This window comes from Pogona vitticeps, chromosome 2, assembly GCF_051106095.1.
Source record: "Pogona vitticeps strain Pit_001003342236 chromosome 2, PviZW2.1, whole genome shotgun sequence".
Classification (NCBI taxonomy): Eukaryota; Metazoa; Chordata; class Lepidosauria; order Squamata; family Agamidae; genus Pogona; species Pogona vitticeps.
In genome coordinates, this window is record NC_135784.1 from 176192022 (window position 1) to 176213700 (window position 21679).

The 21679-nt window shown below is 42.5% G+C and overlaps 1 protein-coding gene across 2 annotated transcripts; it reads right to left on the bottom strand.

Annotated features, from left to right (window-relative positions):
- Positions 1-3127: 3127 nt before the first annotated feature.
- Positions 3128-16354, bottom strand: EBP (EBP cholestenol delta-isomerase). 2 transcript variants are annotated; one of them, XM_078386493.1, is made up of 5 exons: positions 16219-16354; positions 13989-14357; positions 11149-11185; positions 9421-9551; positions 3128-4955 (listed from the first exon to the last, which is right to left on the bottom strand). In XM_078386493.1, exons 2-5 carry the CDS (start codon positions 14302-14304, stop codon positions 4744-4746), a joined length of 696 nt encoding a protein of 231 aa, XP_078242619.1. In that variant the 5' UTR covers positions 14305-14357; positions 16219-16354; the 3' UTR covers positions 3128-4743. The 2 variants fall into 2 exon arrangements, with proteins under 2 accessions (XP_078242619.1, XP_078242620.1); XM_078386494.1 differs by lacking the exon at positions 16219-16354 and adding an exon at positions 15573-15677.
- Between the last annotated feature and the right edge of the window lie 5325 nt (positions 16355-21679).

Sequence of the window (21679 nt, forward strand, 5' to 3'; positions counted from 1 at the left end):
TGTTTGGAGTAGCGGACTTTTACGTTTGTGACGTCAGGCGTCCGTGAGGCAAAAAAATTTGCTCAGGATGACAATCCGAGACATTATGGCGCTGCGTCCGTCTCCCCCACCAGGCTTGCAGCCTCTGAGACTGGGAGGTGACTGCTTTCAGGAGCTCGGGATTGAGAGGGTGTGGATCTGCCTCAGATCCGAAGCCCTTTGTGAATAGGACGCAAAGTAGACGTCAATAAAAAGCATGCTGTTCCTCCAAAAAAGGAGTACAGTAAAAGATTTTCATGCATGAAGAAAGACTCCATTTTTGTGGATAACCAATGTGATGTAGTGCATATAGAGCAACAGATCAAAGCATTAGGAGATCTGGGTTTGAATTCCTGCTTGGCCATAGATACTCACTGGTGTCGGGGTAGAACTGATAAAACCACTGGATTATCTCACCTTGAAAACCTTATTATAGTCACACTTTTATGATACATGACACACAGCCACTTCCTGGGAAGAAAGTGAGAGTCAGATCCATGAAATAAAAAATGGATTCTCATGATTTCATACGATTTATAAGATTCTCCCCAAACCAATGTCAGATCAGAGATCCCATCTGTTCCCATGGCAAAACATGGATCTGATACATCGATACACATGGTTTCTTACATGGCATCTTCCCCAAACCACTGTTAAATCATATGAAGAACAAAATGGCTGGGAGACACTGAGCTGCAAAAGACTATGGCACCGGTAGTGTCTCTGCCAGTTACGCACTCTACGGGGTGCCTTTCAAACAACAACAACAATCAGTACCATAATTTCTGGCTTTCTTTTTCACAGGCAAAATGGAGATTACTAAGGAGTCCTGTGCCTACTTGGGGCTACCCTTGAAGAGAAACTGATTTTTAATGGATTCAGTATATAGCAGGTGGGCTGCCAGTTGGCCCATTTGACCTGGGTACTGAAATACCTGCAGTGCTTATCAATTGTTATTATAACATGTTATCAAGTTAATTGACTTACGGATTTCCTAGGTACAGACCGCAGAAGTGAATTATGATTCCCTTCTTTTGGAGGCAGTCGGGCTACACGGGCTAGCTGTCCTCCAGGAGGCACAGTCGGGTATCTAAATCTCCACCCCTGGCTCTGCAATCTGCTGCCCTGTTCACTGCCGGTTTTAACATTCAAACAACTAAATGGCTTGGAGTCTGGCTTTCTAAGGACTGTCTGCCTCATTATGAACCTGTCCAAATGTTAAGATCTTCACAAGAAGCCCTTTTGCGAAGGCCAAATGTTGCATAAGCTCACTTGATATGCGAGTGAGAAAGGGCTTTCTCCTGCATGGCTCTCAGACTCTTATTTCACTCCACTCAGAGATGTAAATACTTTCCACTCCGAGAATGGAGGGAAGAGATATTTTTGATATGGCTTAAAGTACTGTAATGATTTTAACATCTTGTAGTTTTATTGATTTTTAAAGTCTTGGCTGTTTCATTTGACTTTAATTATATATTTAAATGGCTGAAATCCTGTGGCTTAGTGTAAGAAAATTTGTAACTTTCCTAGATGGCAAATAGAGTCCTTGCCACAATTTTTGGAAGCATATGCACACTGGGTTGGTGCATGTACACTTACCCCTGACTTTTTAATTGCTGGCTAGGGACAGACTGAAAGTTACAAGCCTTCTTACATTAAAGAACAGGATTTCAGCCAACCTAGCGTGCTGTGCTTTGAGTTTCTCAAGCAGGATAGCTTGGTAAACTGGCCATAATGGTCTCTTCTATGGAAAATTCAGCATAATAAATTTCCTAATTCCACAGTGAATTGTGTTTATTATAGAATAACCAAAATAGAATAGCTGTAACATGAATCCTATTCAGCAGTGTTAATGGTCTATATAAAGCATTAGGGAATGGGATTAGAGGAAGTTTGTACCTATGGAGACGTAACTTTTTAAAGGCATCCTCAAATAGTACTGTCACTATTTCCTTGTTTGAAGATGCTTTTTTAAAAATGTCTGAAGGTTATGGGACAAAATTATGGTCCAACTTTGTTTGGATGGTAGGTTCTGTGCCTAAACCATCCCACTAAGTTGCTCCAAGGGTAACAAAGGCAGACACCATGACTTCTTTTATGCTCCTTAGGGTAAATTGAAGGGGGGGGGGAATCAACAAATAGCTACTTAGAATGAGGAAACAAACTCTGTCCTACAGATTTCTATATTGGCCACCCTTAGTCCAACCCACCACCCATTTCCTATATTAAATTATGTAAACCTATGTAATCTGAAACATTTATTATGGGTTTATTGATGAAATTAAATAATGAGGAAAGGGTATTTTATGTGCATATGAATTTAAACACCTAAAAATAAGTTTTTTGTCTGATATAGTTTATTTACAAATGTTATGTACAGCAGCTTTCTCAGTGGCTGTTCAACAATAATGGAATTATCCAGTATATAAGACATCAGAAGTATAGCTGAGCATCAGACAACCTAATGGCATGTGAATTTAAATACTGGAACACAAGCCTAGCTATATTTTTAAAAGGAATGCCTTCCCTAATCCTTAAGGAAATTTCAGTGGAAACACTAATTCTGTAGAATTTTGAGTACAGTATTTCCACTGAACATATAGGACCAGAAATAAAAGAATTTTAAAAGTTAAAGAAATTAAAAAACACACACGAGACAAAAACATTATAGAACCTTAAAGACTAGATACTGTATTTTAATGTGAGCTTTTGTGAATCAAGTCCAGTTCCTCAGACATCAGAATGAAACAGTATGACTGTCATATGTGTACATGGTCCCATGACCAGGTGAGAATACAGGTAATGTACAAAGTGACACTAGTTTATAAGTGAATGACTAGGACTATCAGGCTATGAGTAATTTTAATTATCAATCTACAAGGCAATAATAGCATAGCTGGCACAAGCGGCCAGCTGGGGAAATCAGTGCAGGATGCACCTTGTGGACTGATAATCAAAAGTATTCATAGCCTGAAGGTTTGTTTGTTTGATGTTTCCACAGATTAACATGGCTATTTCTCCAAAAACTTCTATGAAGCCGAAGTTATTCTTTGCCTTCTTGGCTGTTTTTCTTCATGATATGTAATACACACCAAAGTTTCAACAGATATATAAGAAGCAGAGTGTAATTTATTTTAAAAAAACACAGCTCAATTTACAGAGTCAGGAGCACATGGAAGAGATTCAAGTAATTTGTTTGAAAATATTTAAAACCAAGTGGTGCTACCATTGGTAAGAACACTTCTCTTATGGATAAGAGGCACAATCCAGTTTATTTTCTTCGTTTTGGGGGGCTGCAGGTCCAGCTGATGTTTAAGCATCCCAAAAGAGGTTGGGGAGGAAACAGTTGTGTAAAGTATGAGAAAGAAGTCCATAAAAACATAATGAGGCCAAAACATTTCTGTGTTATTAATGTCTACATCACTATTATCCACCCTCCACCAACAGGGCCATGGGAATGGAAGCCAGCCATTCAGATTTGCTTTGTCTTTTTTCTGATTCATCTCAGCTCATTTCTGTTGAGAAGCATCTCCTCTGCTGTGGTATCAGACCGGGTAGGAGACAAGTGGGGCACTGTTCCACCTAAGGCGATGCCTATGTCAGCCCACTCCTGCTTGCCTCATTAGAGGTGGAAAGGCAAGGATTTGCTGCTGCTCTTCTGTTGAACTCCCAGACTCATGTGAGAGAGAGAGAGAGAGAGAAGGAAAAGCAGCAGCAGGTAAAAGCAAGCCATCATCATCTCTTCCTACCACTAGCTGCTATGCCTTCTGCCCCATTGTCCACAGTAAGGAGCCACCTCTGTCAGTAACTGACCATTGCTTGGAGTAAAAGAAAAGCTGTAATGTAAACAGTTGATAGGAGCAATGCATAAAGAGAATTACATTGGTGATCATCATCTAGCTTTATCCCATTAATCTAAGAGAAAGACAGAAGGTCCCATGGGGAACCTCCATTCTTTTGTTGTTGTTTAGTCAAGTTGTGTCCAACTCTTCATGACCCCATGGACCAGAGCACGCCAGGCCCTCCTGTCTTCCACTGCCTCCCAGAGTTGGGTCAAACTCATGTTGGTCGCTTCAATGACACTGTCCAACCATCTTGTCCTCTGATGTCCTCGTCTCCTCTTGCTTTAACACTTTCCCAACATCATGGACTTTCCCATACTACAACACAGCTAAGAGAGAGGTATGCTCTGAATGCCAGACAGATCCTTCCCTCTTCTAACTGAAAATCAGAGCCCTAGGTTCAGAAAAGATACAGAACTCCATATGTGATCTCCTTAGCATTGCCCTTCTTCATCCAGGATTACATCTGTGAAGGCTTCCTATCACATGTGGATCAAAGGACCTACTCCCAATAAAGTTTGGATAGGACTGCAACATCCATTTAGATCAGGGTCTGCATCTATAGTGCTCCATACGTTGTTGGACAGCAATTCCCATTTTCCCTGGAGAAGGGGGAGCTGCTATATACAGTCCAACAACATCTGGAAGTTCACAGTCACCCATCGTTTCACTAGAATGATGAGCTCTTAAGTGAGCAATGCAAAACAGCTGCCACAGATTATGCCATTTCCCTGCTGTTTTTTTTCCATTCAAAGCTAGACAAGGGAGGGAATTTTTGAGAGCACCTGCAGGAGCGGGGGGAGCCAAGAGAAGGCACTAGCAAACCTATCCCCTGTGGGGCGCTTAGGAAAGATCTGCCTATGCCATGCCCCTGCATCGATTGTTAGCGCTTCTTCAGCTTGGTGGTATCCACAATCCTTTGGCAGGTGCTTAAATGTTTCCAGGCATCCAAGATAAGGACTGATGGAATAATGATCCACAGGAAATTCATGAAGACAAAATAAAACCAGAAGTAGACCGGGTGCCACATCTCGCTATGACTGAAACCATCACGGTATTCAGTGTAGAAATAAAGAACATCTCCATACAGCTGGCCTGCAGTTAAGGTAACAGAGAGAAGACTTAGGGTTAAAGGGAGGAATGTACCAAGACAACTTTGGAAAGAGTCATAGGCTTTAAGTCAAAACGGACTTGGCAGCAGAGAATTGTTATTATTTGTAGACTGTACCCCACTTCTCAGATCCCATGAAACATATACCAAACAAAATATGTTTGGTATAATATGTCACAATATTCTTATTTTTGCTGCAAGATATACCCTTGGACATTTCTGCAATCCAGTATAAGCATTGGTAGGGGAACAGGGAATATGGCTTTTCCGAAATCCTGTTTTGAAAGATGTGTGTGAACTCAACAACTGTCCCTACAACACACAATATATACCCCCTTTCCTCCACCAAACTGTACCACAAGCAAGACAATTAATTTACATACAAAATTATTTTTTGGTATATTTTAAATATATTAAAATGCATATTTTAAAATGCATTGCACTTTTATGATTATTTTGATACTTTAGTTATGCAGATAATTATGTCTTCTAATGTTTGATTGTTGTCTTTTTATATTGGAAATCACCCGGAACGGCCTTTGGCCAGATGGGCAGTATAAAAATGTAATAAATAAAAATAATACATGCAAGGAAAAAAAAAGTCAGAACACAGAAGTCACCAGGTCAGCTAGCTGAGGAACGTTTGGGCTTGTAGTCCAAAAAAGTAACTTTTCCAAGCTAAGAAAAAGGATGCATGAATGTCTAGGACAGAAGTGGCAACCCTTATTCCAGTTAAGGATCACACCCCTTCACATGTAATCTGCTGGAGGGCCACTGGTAATAATAGGTGGGGCTAAAGGTTTTTCTTTCTTTCTTTCTAGGAAGCCCTGCTCCATCTCTCCCTTCTTCCTCCTTGCTGTGCAAGCTGCCAGGGACGGGACAGGTCACTCTCGCTGAGGCCTTGAACTGAAAACTTACACAGCAACCCATGGAGTCTTAGAACCACAGGCTGGCCACCTCTGGTCCAGGAGATGTTGTGCAGTCTTTGGTTCAAGATGGCATTAATATGTACATCTAATAGGTTAAGGGGGCAGTGCAAGGGGAAGGGAAATCACTGGCGGGAGAGGAGAATGAAGGGGCGTGAGACCCTCGCCTCCCTGAAATTTGACCACCTCTTAAGCTCCCCCGCTCATACCACCCTGAACACACCCAATCCTGTTTGATTTCAGGAAGCAAGCAGGGTCAAGCCTGGTTAGAACGTGGAGGAGAGACCAGCAGGGCATACCCTTCATGTGCAGGCAGGGCTAGGACAGGTCAGGTCCTGCACAAAACTCTTGGGAGCCAAGTTCACAATCCTGAGCCAGATGGACTAAGGGTCCATCTCAAGATAAGGCACCTTCCCCTGATCCAAAGTTCTCAAGCAGTTATTGTAGCTTCTCAATTGTATCTGAAGGGGGGCTTTCAGGAAAATCTATTGCGTGATCATTCCATTGTGGTCGCTTTTTTAACTCCAGCTCCAGGCATTACTAGCTTCCATTTGTAACACAACCACCCACCCACCTCCTCACCACCACTTGTCTCTTCTTTCCCATCTTTCCCATGCCAAAATCTGTTAAGCAAGGGGAAAAGGGGAAATAGCATCACAGTTGATTTTTGACCCATATTTATTTATTCGATTTTTACCCCGCCCATCGACAACGTGGGGGAGGGAGAAACACCCCACTGGAAAATACCCCAAACAAACAGCACAGGAAATAGATGAGGTTTCCCTTGGAGGCCAATAGCAGAGAAAGGCATGAAAGATCAAATGGGAACATCCATATTAAAAATGGATGGGATTTAAGCAAGTGCTGCAGAGGGGTGGAAGTGAGGGTGGCCATGGGAACCTGCCTTCAGATAACTTCTGTAGTAGGCTGTCGGGATGAGTGCCACCCAGGCTGTTTGGTTCACTGCGGGAATGGGCTGGTTCCCTCCTAAAGCCAACAATCCAACAGCATCTTTGCTGGAGTGAACCACCCACTCCCAGAGCATTCCTGTCTGCACCTTTCTGGCCCCTGTCATGGGCTTTTACTTCCCCATAAACTGACAGGTTCACCACATAATGGTGTGACATAACTGGGAAATTAAAAACTTCCCCTCTCTGCTTGTGGGGAAAGCAAGATTTTCAGCACAAATTAGGGCAGTGCTGATGCACTGTACCTTTTAGAGAATTTTCTTTCTCAATGGAAGGCTTACTCCTGGATGCAGGAGGGAGACAGGAGAGGGATTTTTTTCCTTTTCTTTTCAGCTTTCCTGTCCCAGGCCAAACCAAGTTGCCAGTGAAAAGGGAGGGGGGACACTGAACATCCGGCTTCCTCCTGCTTCTAGAAGGAAGTCTTCATTTTTATTTTTTTTTAATTTTCTCTGAACAGCACGGTGGACTAAATAGGGTTGCTATGCTATCCTTCCAGCACTTCTCTCTGGGAAGGGACCTGGAGGCACTATTTTACAGTGGCTCAGCTCCTTCCTGGAGGAGAGAACTCAGAAGGTGGTGTTGCAACCCTCACAGGTGCATTAAGTGGGGACATGATAGAGCAGTGGCCCCCAAACCTTTTCCAGACCACAGACCAGTTGGGGGGGGGGGCAGAGCACCTCTGTCCTCGTGGGTTGGCGTGGCTTGCTCACGCGCATGAGCAGCAGCGTGCTCACGGATGGGCAGGACACAGTCGCACATATACGCAGATCGGCAGGGCGCATTCATGAGTGGGCAGGGCCCCTATGCATGTGGGTGGGCCATGTGTGTGGGAATTGCATGCAGGGGTTGGGAGATCTGTCTCTGTGGCCGGGTCCTACCATTGCCATGGACAAGCACCAGGCCACAGACCTGGGGTTGGGGACCCCTGTGATAAGAGGACTTTTCAGCTGTTGTTTCTAGATTCTGGAACTTCCTCCTACAGGAGACTAGACTGATCTTCACCTTCCACAAGCAGGCAAGCTTTCCCTGAGTGAATGGCTGTCAAGGGGGATTTTTAAAATGGACTGAAGTACCTTACTACATTGAATGTGTTTTGATGCTGCTTCGTTTTTTTGATATTGTATTCATTGCTCCTTGTAATATTGTACACTCACTGTTATTATACAGTACTCTCTTTTAATTATTGTAAGCTGCCTTTGACCCTTTTTTAAGGAGCAAGGCGGGTTAAAAAGTTTAAATAATTAAGTGTGGATGCAAAGATTGCATCACATGGCATACCCAACCTTAAGTGGCCCTGTTTAGCCTGCACGAGCCATACTATGTAGCCAATCCCTATGTTAATAAATAAAATAGTGTAATCATACACATTTTACTTCTAAGTCCTACTGAATATAACCAACTCTGTTAGCAACTATGTTCTCTATAGGATGGAAACCCAGAAAAGTGTTCGAATAATCACCTCCCCTGATTTCTCCTGCCCCACAGCAGGCAAGCTCTTGCTCTGCTATCCATGTGTATGAACACCAACAAGAATAATTTTGGATGTTATGGAACAGAAGAGGTTAACACAAACAGCACAATCTGTCATTCATACTTGTCTGTAACATCCCAGGTACAGTCTGGACATTATAAATACAAATAAATAATAGGAATCACAAGTGATTCATCCTTCCTACCCCTTGTATGCAAAAATTCCAGAAGATATTGGCTGAAATCTAGTTATAAGCTGTAACTAGAGTAGGCAAATTGAATCAGTAACTACCATATGTAAATGCTACTGATTCAATAGGCTTACCCAGCTGTTACTTACTACCAGATTTCAATACTAGCAAATAAAGAGGAGAGCAAGAAACAAGAAATATGAGGAAGAACAGCAGTTTTTAAAAATCAACTCAGCTGATATTTGGCAAAGAGGAAGAAAGGAAACAGTGGCTCCTGATATGGGACAGAACCGGGAAATCAAAGTACATAGAGTTTGACTACCAGAAATAAATATGGCTACCTGCAGTGTCTTAAAGTATTCTGCTACAGCAGACCCCATCCACTGGGAAGTCATTGACAGTGGTGCCTCGCTAGACGATGATAATCCGTTCCACTGAAATCGCTGTTTAGCGAAATCTTTGTCTAGCGAAAAGCATTTTCCCCATTGGAATGCATTGAAACCTGTTTAATGTGTTCCAATGGGGAAGAATCATCATTGTCTAGCAAAGATCGGCCATAGGAAAGCCACTTTGAAAACCGTCGATCAGCTGTTTAAATCACTGTCTTGTGAAGCTTAGGTCCCGAAAACACCTGTTTTGCGAGCACGGAGGGAGCTGTCAAAATCGTTGTCTAACAAAAATCGGTTTGAAAAGCAGGGACCAAACATTGTCCAGCACAAATTCCCCATAGGAACCACTGTTTTGCGAATCGCTATAGCAATCGCAGAAAGTCAATGTCTAGCAAAAAAACTGTCATGCAGGGTAACTGTCTAGCGAGATACCACTGTATATGTTAAAAAATCCAGAAGTCAGAATATTGAAGGATTTGTTCTCATCTTTGTCTTGGGTACATACCTAGCGATACCACCAGCTGCAAGACAAAGCGGTGGGGTTGGCCTGAAAGAAATGCCAGAACAGTCCAAAGACTGAGGGGTCCCCAGGCGAAGGCTGTGATTGTCTCCATGCAGATTGTGAAATTGTCCCCTCTGGGGAGAGAAAAATCATGAAATGGAAATCACTTCAGGCCCAGAAACAAATCCCAAATGTCTTTCACTGCCCGCCAGACATGGTGTTTACACAATTTGCCAAAACCTCGGAAAATTTATTTTTGGACTACAACTTCCAGTAACCCCTGCCAGGACAACCCATCATGCTCAGAGGGTCCTGAGCTTTGTGTTCCAAAAAATTACTTTTCCGTGCTCTGTTTTTGCTCCATCAAGAGCCAAGGGCACATATGCACCCCCAACAACTCAAGACAACAGTTCGCTATTCTTGATGAAGCCATACATTTTGCTTTCATTATATTCAATAGTATTTGCTAGATTTTAAGTGTCAAAAGACTCTGGTTTTTTTTTTTTTGTTTTGTTTTGTTTTGGCACCAGAACACACACAGCTACCACCCTGGAAGCTAGTAATGTAGTTGCTAAGCAACAGTGCCTTTCATCCTCTAGGCAGTTAATGTCAGTAAAATAATAATCAAACTACCGTATTTTTCGCTCCATAAGACGCACCTTTCCATAAGACGCACCGATTTTTTAGGAGAAGAAAACAGGAAAATATAATCTGTTTTCTTCGCTCCATAAGATGCACAGACTTTCCACCCCCGTTTTGTGGGAAAAAAGTGAGTCTTATGGTGCAAAAAATACAGTAACTGTGAATGATCAAGGTGGCTCCAGGCAAACCCCTCCAAACTATTTATAATGAACACTATTTATTATCAGCAACATGCCCAATTTCCTGACAAGTAGGAGACAATGATATATTTAAGGCCTTTCCATTCATAACTCAGCCTGTCTCTTTGCTGCCCCAAGCTAAAATCCCTCTTTGTCTGTTTGCACTGTCCCTGCAACTGCCAGTTGTATATGTTTTAATTCCCATGTTAAATTGCTTTGTGTTAATGTGATACACCCAGCCCAATCTGTATGAAGAACTACTCTTCCCATGGTTCAAAGATCCCTTGTGGGTATACCTTAGAACATGTGTCGGATTATACATGTGCTCTGAGAGCTTGTCAGGTAATAGAGTGACCTGAGGCCAGTCACACTCTCAGCCTGACCTGCCTCACAGGGTTGGTTTCAGGATAAAATGAGAAAATAGTATCATGTACACTGTCTATAGCTCAATTTTAAAGAGGGTAGGGTGGAACTGTAGTAAACAAACATGTCACAAGCAGAGCCGCAGGCTGCACTGTTATAAAATGACATAACAGAAACTTCAAAAGCATTAGCAAATATATTGGACACACTGAAAGTGGTTCTGAAATATAAAACTAATTATTACCTACATACATTGTTAAGGTCTTAAAGTCCTTGTGCAAGCTTTATGATTCTGTTGAAGAAAGTAATCCTCACAGTGAATTCACGGAGTCTGCATTTTATTAAGCCCTACTGAGAATTGCTTTAGGAGTTCAGTAACTTACAGATCCTACAAAAGTATCAGCTACATTTACTGTATGTTCTAATGTTTCTTTTTAGACCTTTCTGACTGAACACAAATTAGTTTTTGATTTTTGCAACACTAAATCTTTTCCTATTGGTAATGACACTGCTGAAACCCAAGTCACTAGCCTTACCCAATACTTACATGATATATCTGCTATCTCCTTTGGCATACTCCTTCCCTATAATATTAAAAAACCCAGAGAAAAAAGGTGAAACATTGGATATTAATAAGCAAAGTGATACAAACATCTACATGAACTGTGCATTCCTCAATATGTGTTCCCCACATAATTGCAACAAAAAGTAAATTATCTGTTGGTAAAGCCATTAATAGTGCTGTCATGCTCATACTAAAAAAAATTCCTAGTTCTGCACCAAAGAAAGAGTTTGAACATATATCTCTCCAGAAGTTATCATACTGCATTTTGTTCAATGTATTCTTATACAGCTAGAGGCATGGTGACCAGAGGACAGTATAGATGAGTGGGTAACTCAGGTGTTCTTTGACTGCAATTCCCAGAAGCCTCCACCACCAGCTGTGCTGGCCGTGGTTTCTGGGAGTTGCAGTTCAAGAACATCTGGGTTACCCATGGCTGGGAACCACTGGTACGGATAAAGTGAGCAGAAGTACAGTAGTGCCTCGCTTAACAGGTGCCCCGTTTAACGACGAAATCGCACACCAACAAACTTTTTGCGATTGCACTGCAATGTTTCAAATGGGGAAAAATCGCTTTGCGATTATCAGTACCCTGTTTCGCTTACCGATTATCGCAAAGAGATGATTTTCTAACAGCTGATCGACGGTTCCAAAATGGCCGCCGGGTAAAAAAAATGGCTGCCCACTGTGTTTTCGCGCGGATTCCTTGCTTACCGGGCAGCGAAAATGGCCGCCGTATGGAGGATTTTCACTTTAAGGTGAGTTTTAAGCCCACAGGAACACATTTAATGCATTCCTATGGGCTTTTTAAAATCACATAGCGATGAAATCGCTTTGCAGCGATTTTTGCTGCACTGATTAACGTCGCTATGCGAGGCACCACTGTATATGCATTGTAGGAGAAAGGGCCATAAGGCATGCAGAAGGAGCCAGGAAAGGCTTAGAAGCTTCTATCTCTACCACTTCACCCCTCTTCAAACATTGTTTACATATTTTCACAAATAACTCCACAACTATAAAGGTTAGAATCTTGTTTCAGTTAAGAATAAAACCTTATGATTTTTCAGGACATTCAGTACATGACAACTGACTTGGGCAAAATGTCACCTGTGTGGGTTTGCTGATGTCAAAACAATATAGTAAATAAGTCAAGAACACAAAACAGACCCTCTGTACCATAGCAACATCTAATCATCAATCTTCTAATATTATTATTTTATAAATCTCTTCACAATTTTACAGAGCAGTGGTTCCCAACCTTGGGTCTCCAGGTGTTCTTGGACTAAAACTCCCCAAAGCCTTCGCCGCCTGCTGTGCTGGCTAAGGATTCTGGGAGCTGCAGTCCAAGAACATCTGGGTGACCCAAGGCTGGGAACCACTGCTCTACAGGCTTTATAAAAGCGTAAGAACAGACCATGCCCACATATATGCAATCTGACAAGCACAATTTAAAAAGGAAAAGGGAATGCAGATGGTGGAGGAAAACAAACACAGGGACCAATTTGTCATCAGATTTTATAAACATATGTGTGCAACAGCCACCATTATAGGAATGAAGAAGCCAACATAGCAGATTCTCCTGGCTTAGGGAGTGGGCTACTCTGTCTCAGCTCCCCAGCTGCAGCATCCAGCTGAAAATGACTAAGAGGATTCAAGGTTAACTGTGCCAAACTATGGTTATCTACACACAAGTAAGTCCCACTGAGGCCCATGAGCCCTACTTGCCAAGAATGAGCACAGGATTGTAGCCAAAGTCAATTTAAGACTGCATGGACACATTTCAATCCCACAAAACATAGCAAGCTATTTATCAGCAAGCTGTTTCAGGTGTACATCTATAAAGATTTCAAACCCATGAGCCTCAAAGATAGTGGAACTCAACTTCAGTGTAAATATGTGTAAGACTGTATTGTTCTGAGTCCCCTAATTTCAGGCAGTATACCTCTCTCACTATACAACTGAATATTTATGATAGAGATGGGATCCCTCTATTTACTGCAGCTCTTCATCTACCTTCAGCCATTCAAGTCTTTTCCTCTCAGCATGCCTGCATTGTGCAAAATGTTCAGAGCCAAGACAAGCAGCTGCACTAGCACACCATGGAATTCAGAGCAGGGGATCTTCCAGACCTACAGATGTCCTTCAACTGTATGTCCCGTCGGTATAGCTAAAAGGAAGGAATTCTGGCAGCTGGAAGAGCAAAACTTCCCAATGCTCAAGGCAAACACTGCAGAGCTGTACAAATAAGCTTTCCTCCCTCCCCATCAAACAGGCAATAGCAAGGGTGGGGAACATGTGACCTTCTAGAGGCTGGCAGCTTTGCACATCCTCGACTCCTATGTTTAAAAAAGGCTAGAGTACAGAGACGGTGAGTGGGACTCTCTTCTACTCATAAAGAGTCAGTACCTCTTTAAGGGAAGACAGGAGAATGAGAGAGCCTCACATGCACTCATCCTAATGCAGGTTTATGAAAACAATGGACAGTCTATAGCGGTTGTGCACATACACCTGCCCCAGCATTGCCAAGGATTATTCTGGAAGCCAAATAATAGTGAGTTCATAACATCTTATGGAAAAGTAATATATTGCAACAGAAAATTTTTGTGTCATCTTCTCTCCTTTTCTACCTCCTCTTGCACAACGATGCGGACTTCGTCCCAAAAGACACACCCAATGAACTGCCCCTATCAGAAAACAGCACTCTCTTTCTCAATCTTCCTTAGATAACCAGTAGCATCATCCATACTCAAGACTGGAGATGGAACTCAACTGTTCTGCATTCATTCATTCACACACACACTCCTATAGTTCCAGCAATATCTTACAGAGTTGGGAGAGAAAGGATTGGTCCCCTGGGATTTCCGTGTGGTAGAGGCTAAACCAGCCTTCGATGACACCATGAATGAAGCCACAGATAGCAAACCAGCTGACAGCCAAGGAGCGCCACGTTCCCAGAGGAGCCATTGTCCTGGTCCGCCATCCTGCTGCTAGCCACGTCAGTATCAAAAGGACCCCTGACACAGAAAAGAGAAAAGCCAAGATCTGCCACATGGGGCGGTCATTTGGGATGTAGTGTGGGATCTCCAAATCTCGAGGCCAATAGGGGTGGGGAACCATAAGTGGCTTTGTTTCTAATCCCATGGTGGCCGAGAAAGAGGAGACCGTGTTCCAGAGCCTAGAGTGTGCTGTCACTCCTGCAAGGAAAACAGAAACCAAGTCACGTGGGCATTGTAATGACAACAGGTTTAATTCCCCCCAAAAAGGCACAAGCGTAAGCAGCGCAGGTTCTTTGCTAAACAGGGACAGTTGTCAAATAGGAAATGCTCAAACTGTTACATGGCGAAGTAATTGGTGAGCACATGAGAGTAATTAAGAAATCCAGAAATACAACCTCCATCAAAAGATAAAGCAGAAGAAGCCTAAAAAGCTTTTTTACATCAAAAATTATTCCTTCCAGTGACCCTGAGTCACTTGAGCTCACATGGCTGTTCTCTTCCCCACTTCATCCTCAAAAACAGCTCTGACCAAGTAGGTCAGGTGAAGACAAAATGAATGATTCAAAGTCAAGGCTTTTCCACAGGACTGTTCTCCAGTGAGGACTCCATCTCTTCCAACAACTATCAATTTGGCTGCAATTGACTTTTTAATCCATTGCAATACCTAAATTCTTTCTCCTGTTTTGCTGATTTGAAGACTAACACCAGTTGCATGTTTTTCTGCTCCAATTTCACTATGGAAGTCTATGGCCTCCACCAAGACAACTGACAAGTCTGTGGAGGGGCCAAGCCAGGCTTTTGTTCTCAGTGAGATGAAGAGATTGCAAACGGATGCTTTAGCCACCTTTGCCTCATCAAGAATCTAAAACTTCATTTTACTTTCCAGGCAATCCAACAGCATAAACCAAGGACATAACATCTGGCTTAATGTTTGGACTTTAAGTCTAGACCTCAAGTTTTACATTATCTTTCCCTGATAAAGGGTTCTGGAAAACATGAAAGCTCACCTTGCTTGTGACATTGTAGTGTATCACACCACACAGTGGTGGTGATTATTATTAATGTTATTATTATTTTTTTTACACACCTAGATTATCCTATGAGCTCCAAGGATCACCAAGATCAAAACCTGGATCTATCCCGCATCATCTGAATAACTGCAGGACACTGGCCTTTAAATCTTATGGGGGGAAACCCTCCACAATCTGTGAATAACCCACTACTCAAAAGGAGGACCTTTTTTGATCATAATATAACTTCCTTTAAAACCTACTGCAAAAGCCCGTGTTTCTTACCCACCATCTATTGAGGAATCTAAGTTCGCAATTTCTTTAGATAAACCCCCACTCATGGATACCATTTAAGAGCAAGAATACTATATTTTTCAAGCCTGGAAATATTCTTCCACGTCACCTCAGATCCTATCTTTTGTGCTTTTCAGCATTTTAGGTGGTTCATCTGACCCCTTGGATGTTTTGGGAGCAAACAACTGGTCTCCAGGCCCACAGAGCTTGCCCACTCATGTTCAGAGCCTAAAAACAAGGAAGCAAACACCCAGTGAAGGTTTCTCCTCACTATCATCATGACATATACCATGGGATATATATTCATAACAGGGATGGCCCCGGACTACGGATCACATTAACTGCCATTCTTTGCACATTCTCCCACTATATAATATCAAGACCATAAATTCCAAACACATGCAAACAGGATAAGTAGTGGACTTTGAACACCACTAACAGAGAGGACTTGGTTTTACCCCTTCTGTCATTAGGACAGGCAGGCAGCCTGTGAAGATAAGAAAGAACTCCTCTAAGTGGGTGCAGAGTACATTTTCCATCACCGTAATCAGACATCAGGGAAGGGTGTCAGAGCCCCAAGCATCTTTCCCACTTTAGCCCAATAATCCCAGATGTTCTTGGACTACAACTCCCAGAAATCCTGGCCAGTACAGTTAGCGGCGAAGCCTTCTGGGAATTTTAGGCTAAGAATATCTGGGGACCCAAAGTGGGGAACCACAGCTTTAATCTTTCCCAAGCCCACCGTGAGGACTTACCTGACAACCGCGCGCTCCGAAGCTCCAACACCCGCTTCTCTCCCGGACAAACCCGCCCATCGCTTAAATCCCAAGACCACAGCCAATAGCGCGCACGGGTGATCGGGGCATTCGACCAATCAGCCTAGGCCAGGGAATGGGAGGGGGGGAAAATACCTATTCAAACTACTGTATTACTTGAGCCGTCCTCCAACCCGAACGCCGACTGACGTCACGAAAATCCTGTCGGAACGATTGGTCGAGGACTGGCTGAGGCAATGTGGGTTCATATCCTACGTGTTCGCTGCCGTGTGCGGAGGGCAGGGGTTGCGCGCTGCCTCGTTGTTGTTCTTGAGGGAAACCTGTATTTTGAGATGCTGGTGGTGGGAAGCGGGCATGTCCGTTGCATTTGGGATAGGAGAGGGTGGTTGATTTACTTAGGAAGACTGAAAAGTGCTGTTATTTCTACAGGCTAGAAACGTTCTTGTTTATGAACTGGGCGCTCCAGAGTCTGTTTGGAGGATCCTGGGATTTGTAGTCTGAAAAGAAAGTGTATAGAGAGGCTGTCGTGTTTTTACATCTGTTTTGTGTGGGAATGGAACTGCAACCACCTAATAACAGAAAGTGATAAGATCAAAGGAAGAAGAGAATTTTTTCATGGCATAAAATGCGAGTGGAAATGTGTGGTGTGCTGTTAAGTTGCCTTGATTTATGGTGATTGTATGATCGGGGGTCCTCCAAAATGATATATTTAGCAGGCAGGTCTGATCAGCTTTTGCAAACCCCAGGTCATAGCTTCTTTTATTAAATCAATCCATCTCATACTTGATTTTCCTCTTTTCCTGCTGCCTTTAACACTTCCTTGCCTTATTTATTGCTTTTTCCAGAGAGTCTTAGTTTCTCCTGAATCTCAGCCCAAATTAGCAGCCAAAGAATTTCCTTTTCAGGCAGGCCTTTAAACAAGTGGGAGTCTCAGGAATGAATTTATTTATTGAATTAATTTATATCCCGCCCATTTAGACTGAAGTCTGGGTGGCTAACAATATTAAAATAAAATGAAACAACAATATTAATGCTATAATGATTAAATTTAGAGATTTTTTTAATGTTTTAAAATGGTTTTTAATCTTGGGTTTAATATCAGCAAACATTTAATTGTTTTATAATATGCTTTTTACTGTATGGTGTTTTATTTAAAAGTGTTGATTATATTGTTTTAATTGTTGTGAGCCACCTTGGATGCCATATGGAGAAAAAGGGAGCATATGTACACACAAATAAAATTTGTGTAGCCTATTTGTTTCTTGGTTGCCATTGGGCGTGCTTACTGTGGGCATTCTTGCAGCTGTAGTCCAAAAGAGGTTTTCTACTTCTTTTGAGGAGAGATGGAACTGATTTACCTCTTCTTATAGGTCCTGTGCAGGACTTCTCCCCCTTCCCCCATTCCATACCTGGGCAAAAAGACCAGTTAAGTGAATTGATTTTCCTCCCACCCCAAAAAGGAGGGAGCATAGAAGGCCCTTCCCCTAGCATTGCTGCACGGAACAGCTTTGTATCACCTTTCAGAGGGGCTGTCTCACAGGAGTACAGTATTGCAACAGACACAGTCTCAGCGACTCAGTGGGTACTTCAGTGCTCAACTGCACTGTGGGCCTGCTGCAGATGAACAGTGGGGAACTGTTAGACTATAGTTCCTATAATTCCTTAGCCTTGGATATGGTGGTTAAATCTTCTGGGACCTTTAGTCCAAAATAATTTGGAAAGTCAAAGGTTTGCTGTAGTCTTTCAATCTTTTAGATCACTAATCTTTTAGATTAACCATGTACTACATTGGAAGATGCTTGTAAACTAGTCTTTCTGAGTTAGCACACCAAGGAAACAGGCTATTTATTACACTAGTCTAATATTTCAGACTTAGGGACGTGGTGGCGCTGCGGGCTAAGCCGCAGAAGCCTGTGCTGCAGGGTCAGAAGACCAAGCAGTCGTAAGATTGAATCCACGCGACGGAGTGAGCTCCCATCGCTTGTCCCAGCTCCCGCCAACCTAGCGGTTCAAAAGCATGCAAATGCAAGTAGATAAATAGGGACCACCTCGGTGGGAAGGTAACAGCATTCCGTGTCTAAGTCGCACTGGTCATGTGACCACGGAAGATTGTCTTCGGAAAAACGCTGGCTCTGTGGCTTGGAAACGGGGATGAGCACCGCCCCCTAGAGTCGGACACGACTGGACAAAAATTGTCAAGGGGAACCTTTACCTTTACCTTTACCTAATATTTCAGAAGAGAGATAATTTTGGAAAGCAACAGCAGCAGTGATGGGAAGAATCTTCATTGAGTTCTGCAGGTAATTTTCAATGACTTCCTCATATTTGGTGCACTCAAGCTGAAAGTGTCTTTCTTTTGTCCTCACAGTAAGTCTTTCACCTCTCTGATTTAACTGGCTGTTCCTTAATGGTTTAATCCCCAACTCATTGTTGTACATATATGGTATTTTTTTAGAAACAGGCAGGAAAAAGAGAAGGAAATAAAACAAGTTGTACCCCCAATAACTCAGGTTGTTTTAATGTTCCAGTTCTGATATAATGCATGGTGAGGTATGAGTGAAATGTATATGATCCATGCACTGGATCTATAATTTTCACATTAGAGTCAATCAACAAGAGGGAGAGAAGAGAAACTGGTTTTTCATGTGTTCTGCAGATAAAATGGTGCACTTTCAGAGGATCCATGTAGATTGCGTTAAGCCCTAGAGCTTTTCACATTATGTGGCAGTTACTTTTGTATCAGATATGTTAGTGTTAATCCAATAAATGTGAAGTACAAAGGACAGATGCTTGTATTTCAACATTTAGGGACATGCAACAGGTAATGCTGATTGGCCAGTGGGTATTTGTTTGCCATGAGATGGTTTAGACCATTTATTCTCAACCTTCTTTGGGCCACACCCATAAAAACAATATGGAAGAAATATGGACCAAATCAGAATTGTATAAGTCACATAACAAACCTTATAAGGTGCTGTATGAAGAACACCTCTATTCAAATGTGCCAGGGGCCCCCAGAGGGCCAAATGGCCCCATTGCAAATGGCTGGTTTAGATGTAATCCCAAACTGATTTGTGAGAAGCTACCAAATTTGCACAAGAATGAATAGTTTGAAGGTGGTTTTCAAATTCTGTTTTGGGATAACTGGTTTCATATAACATCTGAATCAAATGGCATGATTTGGGGCATTGTTTCATCTGGGTGTCTGTGAATTTCGTTGTATGTGTATATACTTACAATGACAATAAATTATTATTATTATTGTTTCATCTTTGAAGCACATTGTTTGGGATAGCTTTTAGGGTGTCTTGGAGAAGGGTGGAGAAGAGAAAGGAACTTGCATCATTGTTTATCTGCATCTGAAATACAGATCATGGGTCAGAATCTAAACCCATGCAAACTGTGATCTTGATCTTATATTTCAACCAACAGATATTAAAGGAACATTTTGTGCAAAGATGGACATGATCAAGAACAAAAATGGTAGGGACCTAACAAGCAGAAGACATCAAGAAGACGTGGCAAGAATACACAGAGGAATTATACCAGAAAGATCTGGATGTCCCAGACAACCCAGATAGTGTGGTTGTTGACCTTCAGCCAGACATCCTGGAAAATTAAGTCAAGTGGACCTTAGAAAGGATGGCTAACAACAAGTCCAGTGGAAGTGATGGCATTCCAGTTGAACTATTTAAAATCTTAAAAGATTACGCTGTTGAGGTGCTACACTCAATATGCCAGCAAGTTTGGAAAACTCAGCAGTGGCCAGAGGATTAGAAAAGATCAGTCTACATCCCAATCCCAAAGAAAGGCAGGACCAAAGAATGCTCAAACTACCTGTACCATATAGTTGTACTCATTTCACACACTATCAAGGTTGTGCTCAAAATCCTACAAGGTAGGCTTCAGCAGTATGTGGCCCGAGAACTCCCAGAAGTACAAGCTGGATTTCGAAGGGGCAGAGGAACTAGAGACCAGATTGATAACATGCACTGGATTATGGAGAAAGCCAGAGAGTTCCAGAAAAACATCTACTTCTGCTTCATTGACTACGCAAAAGCCTTTGACTGTGTGGACCACAGCAAAGTATGGCAAGTTCTTAAAGAAATGGGAGTGCCTGACCACCTTATCTATCTCCTGAGAAATCTATATGTGGGACAGGAAGCAACAGTTAGAACTGGATCTGGAACAACTGATTGATTCAACATTGGGAAAGGAGCACGACGAGGCTGTATATTGTCTCCCTACTTATTTAACTTATATGCAAAATACATCATGCAAAAGGCTGGACTGGATGAATCCCAAACCAGAATTAAGATTGCCAGAAGAAATATCAACAACCTCCGATATGCAGATGATACCACTCTGCTGGCAGAAAGTGAGGAGGAATTAAAGAACCTCTTAATGAGGGTGAAAGAGGAGAGCACAAAAAATGGTCTGAAGCTCAACATTAAAAAAAAACTAAGATCATGACCACTGGTCTCATCACCTCCTAGCAAATAGAAGGGGAAGATATGGAGGCAGTGACAGATTTTACTTTCTTGGGCTCCATGATCACTGCAGATGGTGCTCTGGTCCAAGGGGTCATGAAGAGTGGGACTTAATGACTAAACAACAGCAACAACAATTAGCCTGTTGTCCTTTACACTGGCTTGCCTGTAGGGACTTAGTTGCTGCTTAATTTGATGTGAATGCTGTCAGGAATATGTCTCCTTAGAGAAGTCATTCCACTAGGGGAAGAAGCCAAACTAGTTCCCAACATCCGCCTTCCTGTTTCAGACTGGGTGATCTAGAAGGTGCGTGAGCGGGCAACTATGGGCAAGTTTCTGTCTCTAGATTCCCACTTACTCAGTTAAGTCTTAAAACTCTTTAGCTGTGTACTTTGAACCTTGCACACAAGCCTGACCAAGTAGGAACCCAAAGAACCAATCTCCTTTTCTATAATCTAGTCTCTGCTCCATCATGATATCCAATCAGCATACAGTCCTTTGTCCGCAACTCCACGCCCAACTTTTAACTTTCCACAGCTCCCATCTTTCGTTCCCAGGTTGGTACACTGGTACACCATTAACAAGGACTGTTACGGTTATCACTCCTGAAAAATGGCCTTGACTCTTCTTCACAGGAACAGTTAGATCTGTGGTTGAGACGAAAGACCTGCAAGGCTTGGGAAACAAACACTACAAAACCCATATCCTCACAAATGCATGTAAGTGATCTGTCTGAAAGAGATGCAGACTAACATGGCTGTGTGTGTGTTTAGTCGTTTAGTCGTGTCCGACTCTTCGTGACCCCATGGACCAGAGCACGCCAGGCCCTCCTGTCTTCTACTGCCTCCCGGAGTTGTGTCAGGTTCATGTTGGTTGCTTCGCAGACACTGTCCAGCCATCTCATCCTCGGTCGTCCCCTTCTCCTCTTGCCATCACACCTTCCTAACATC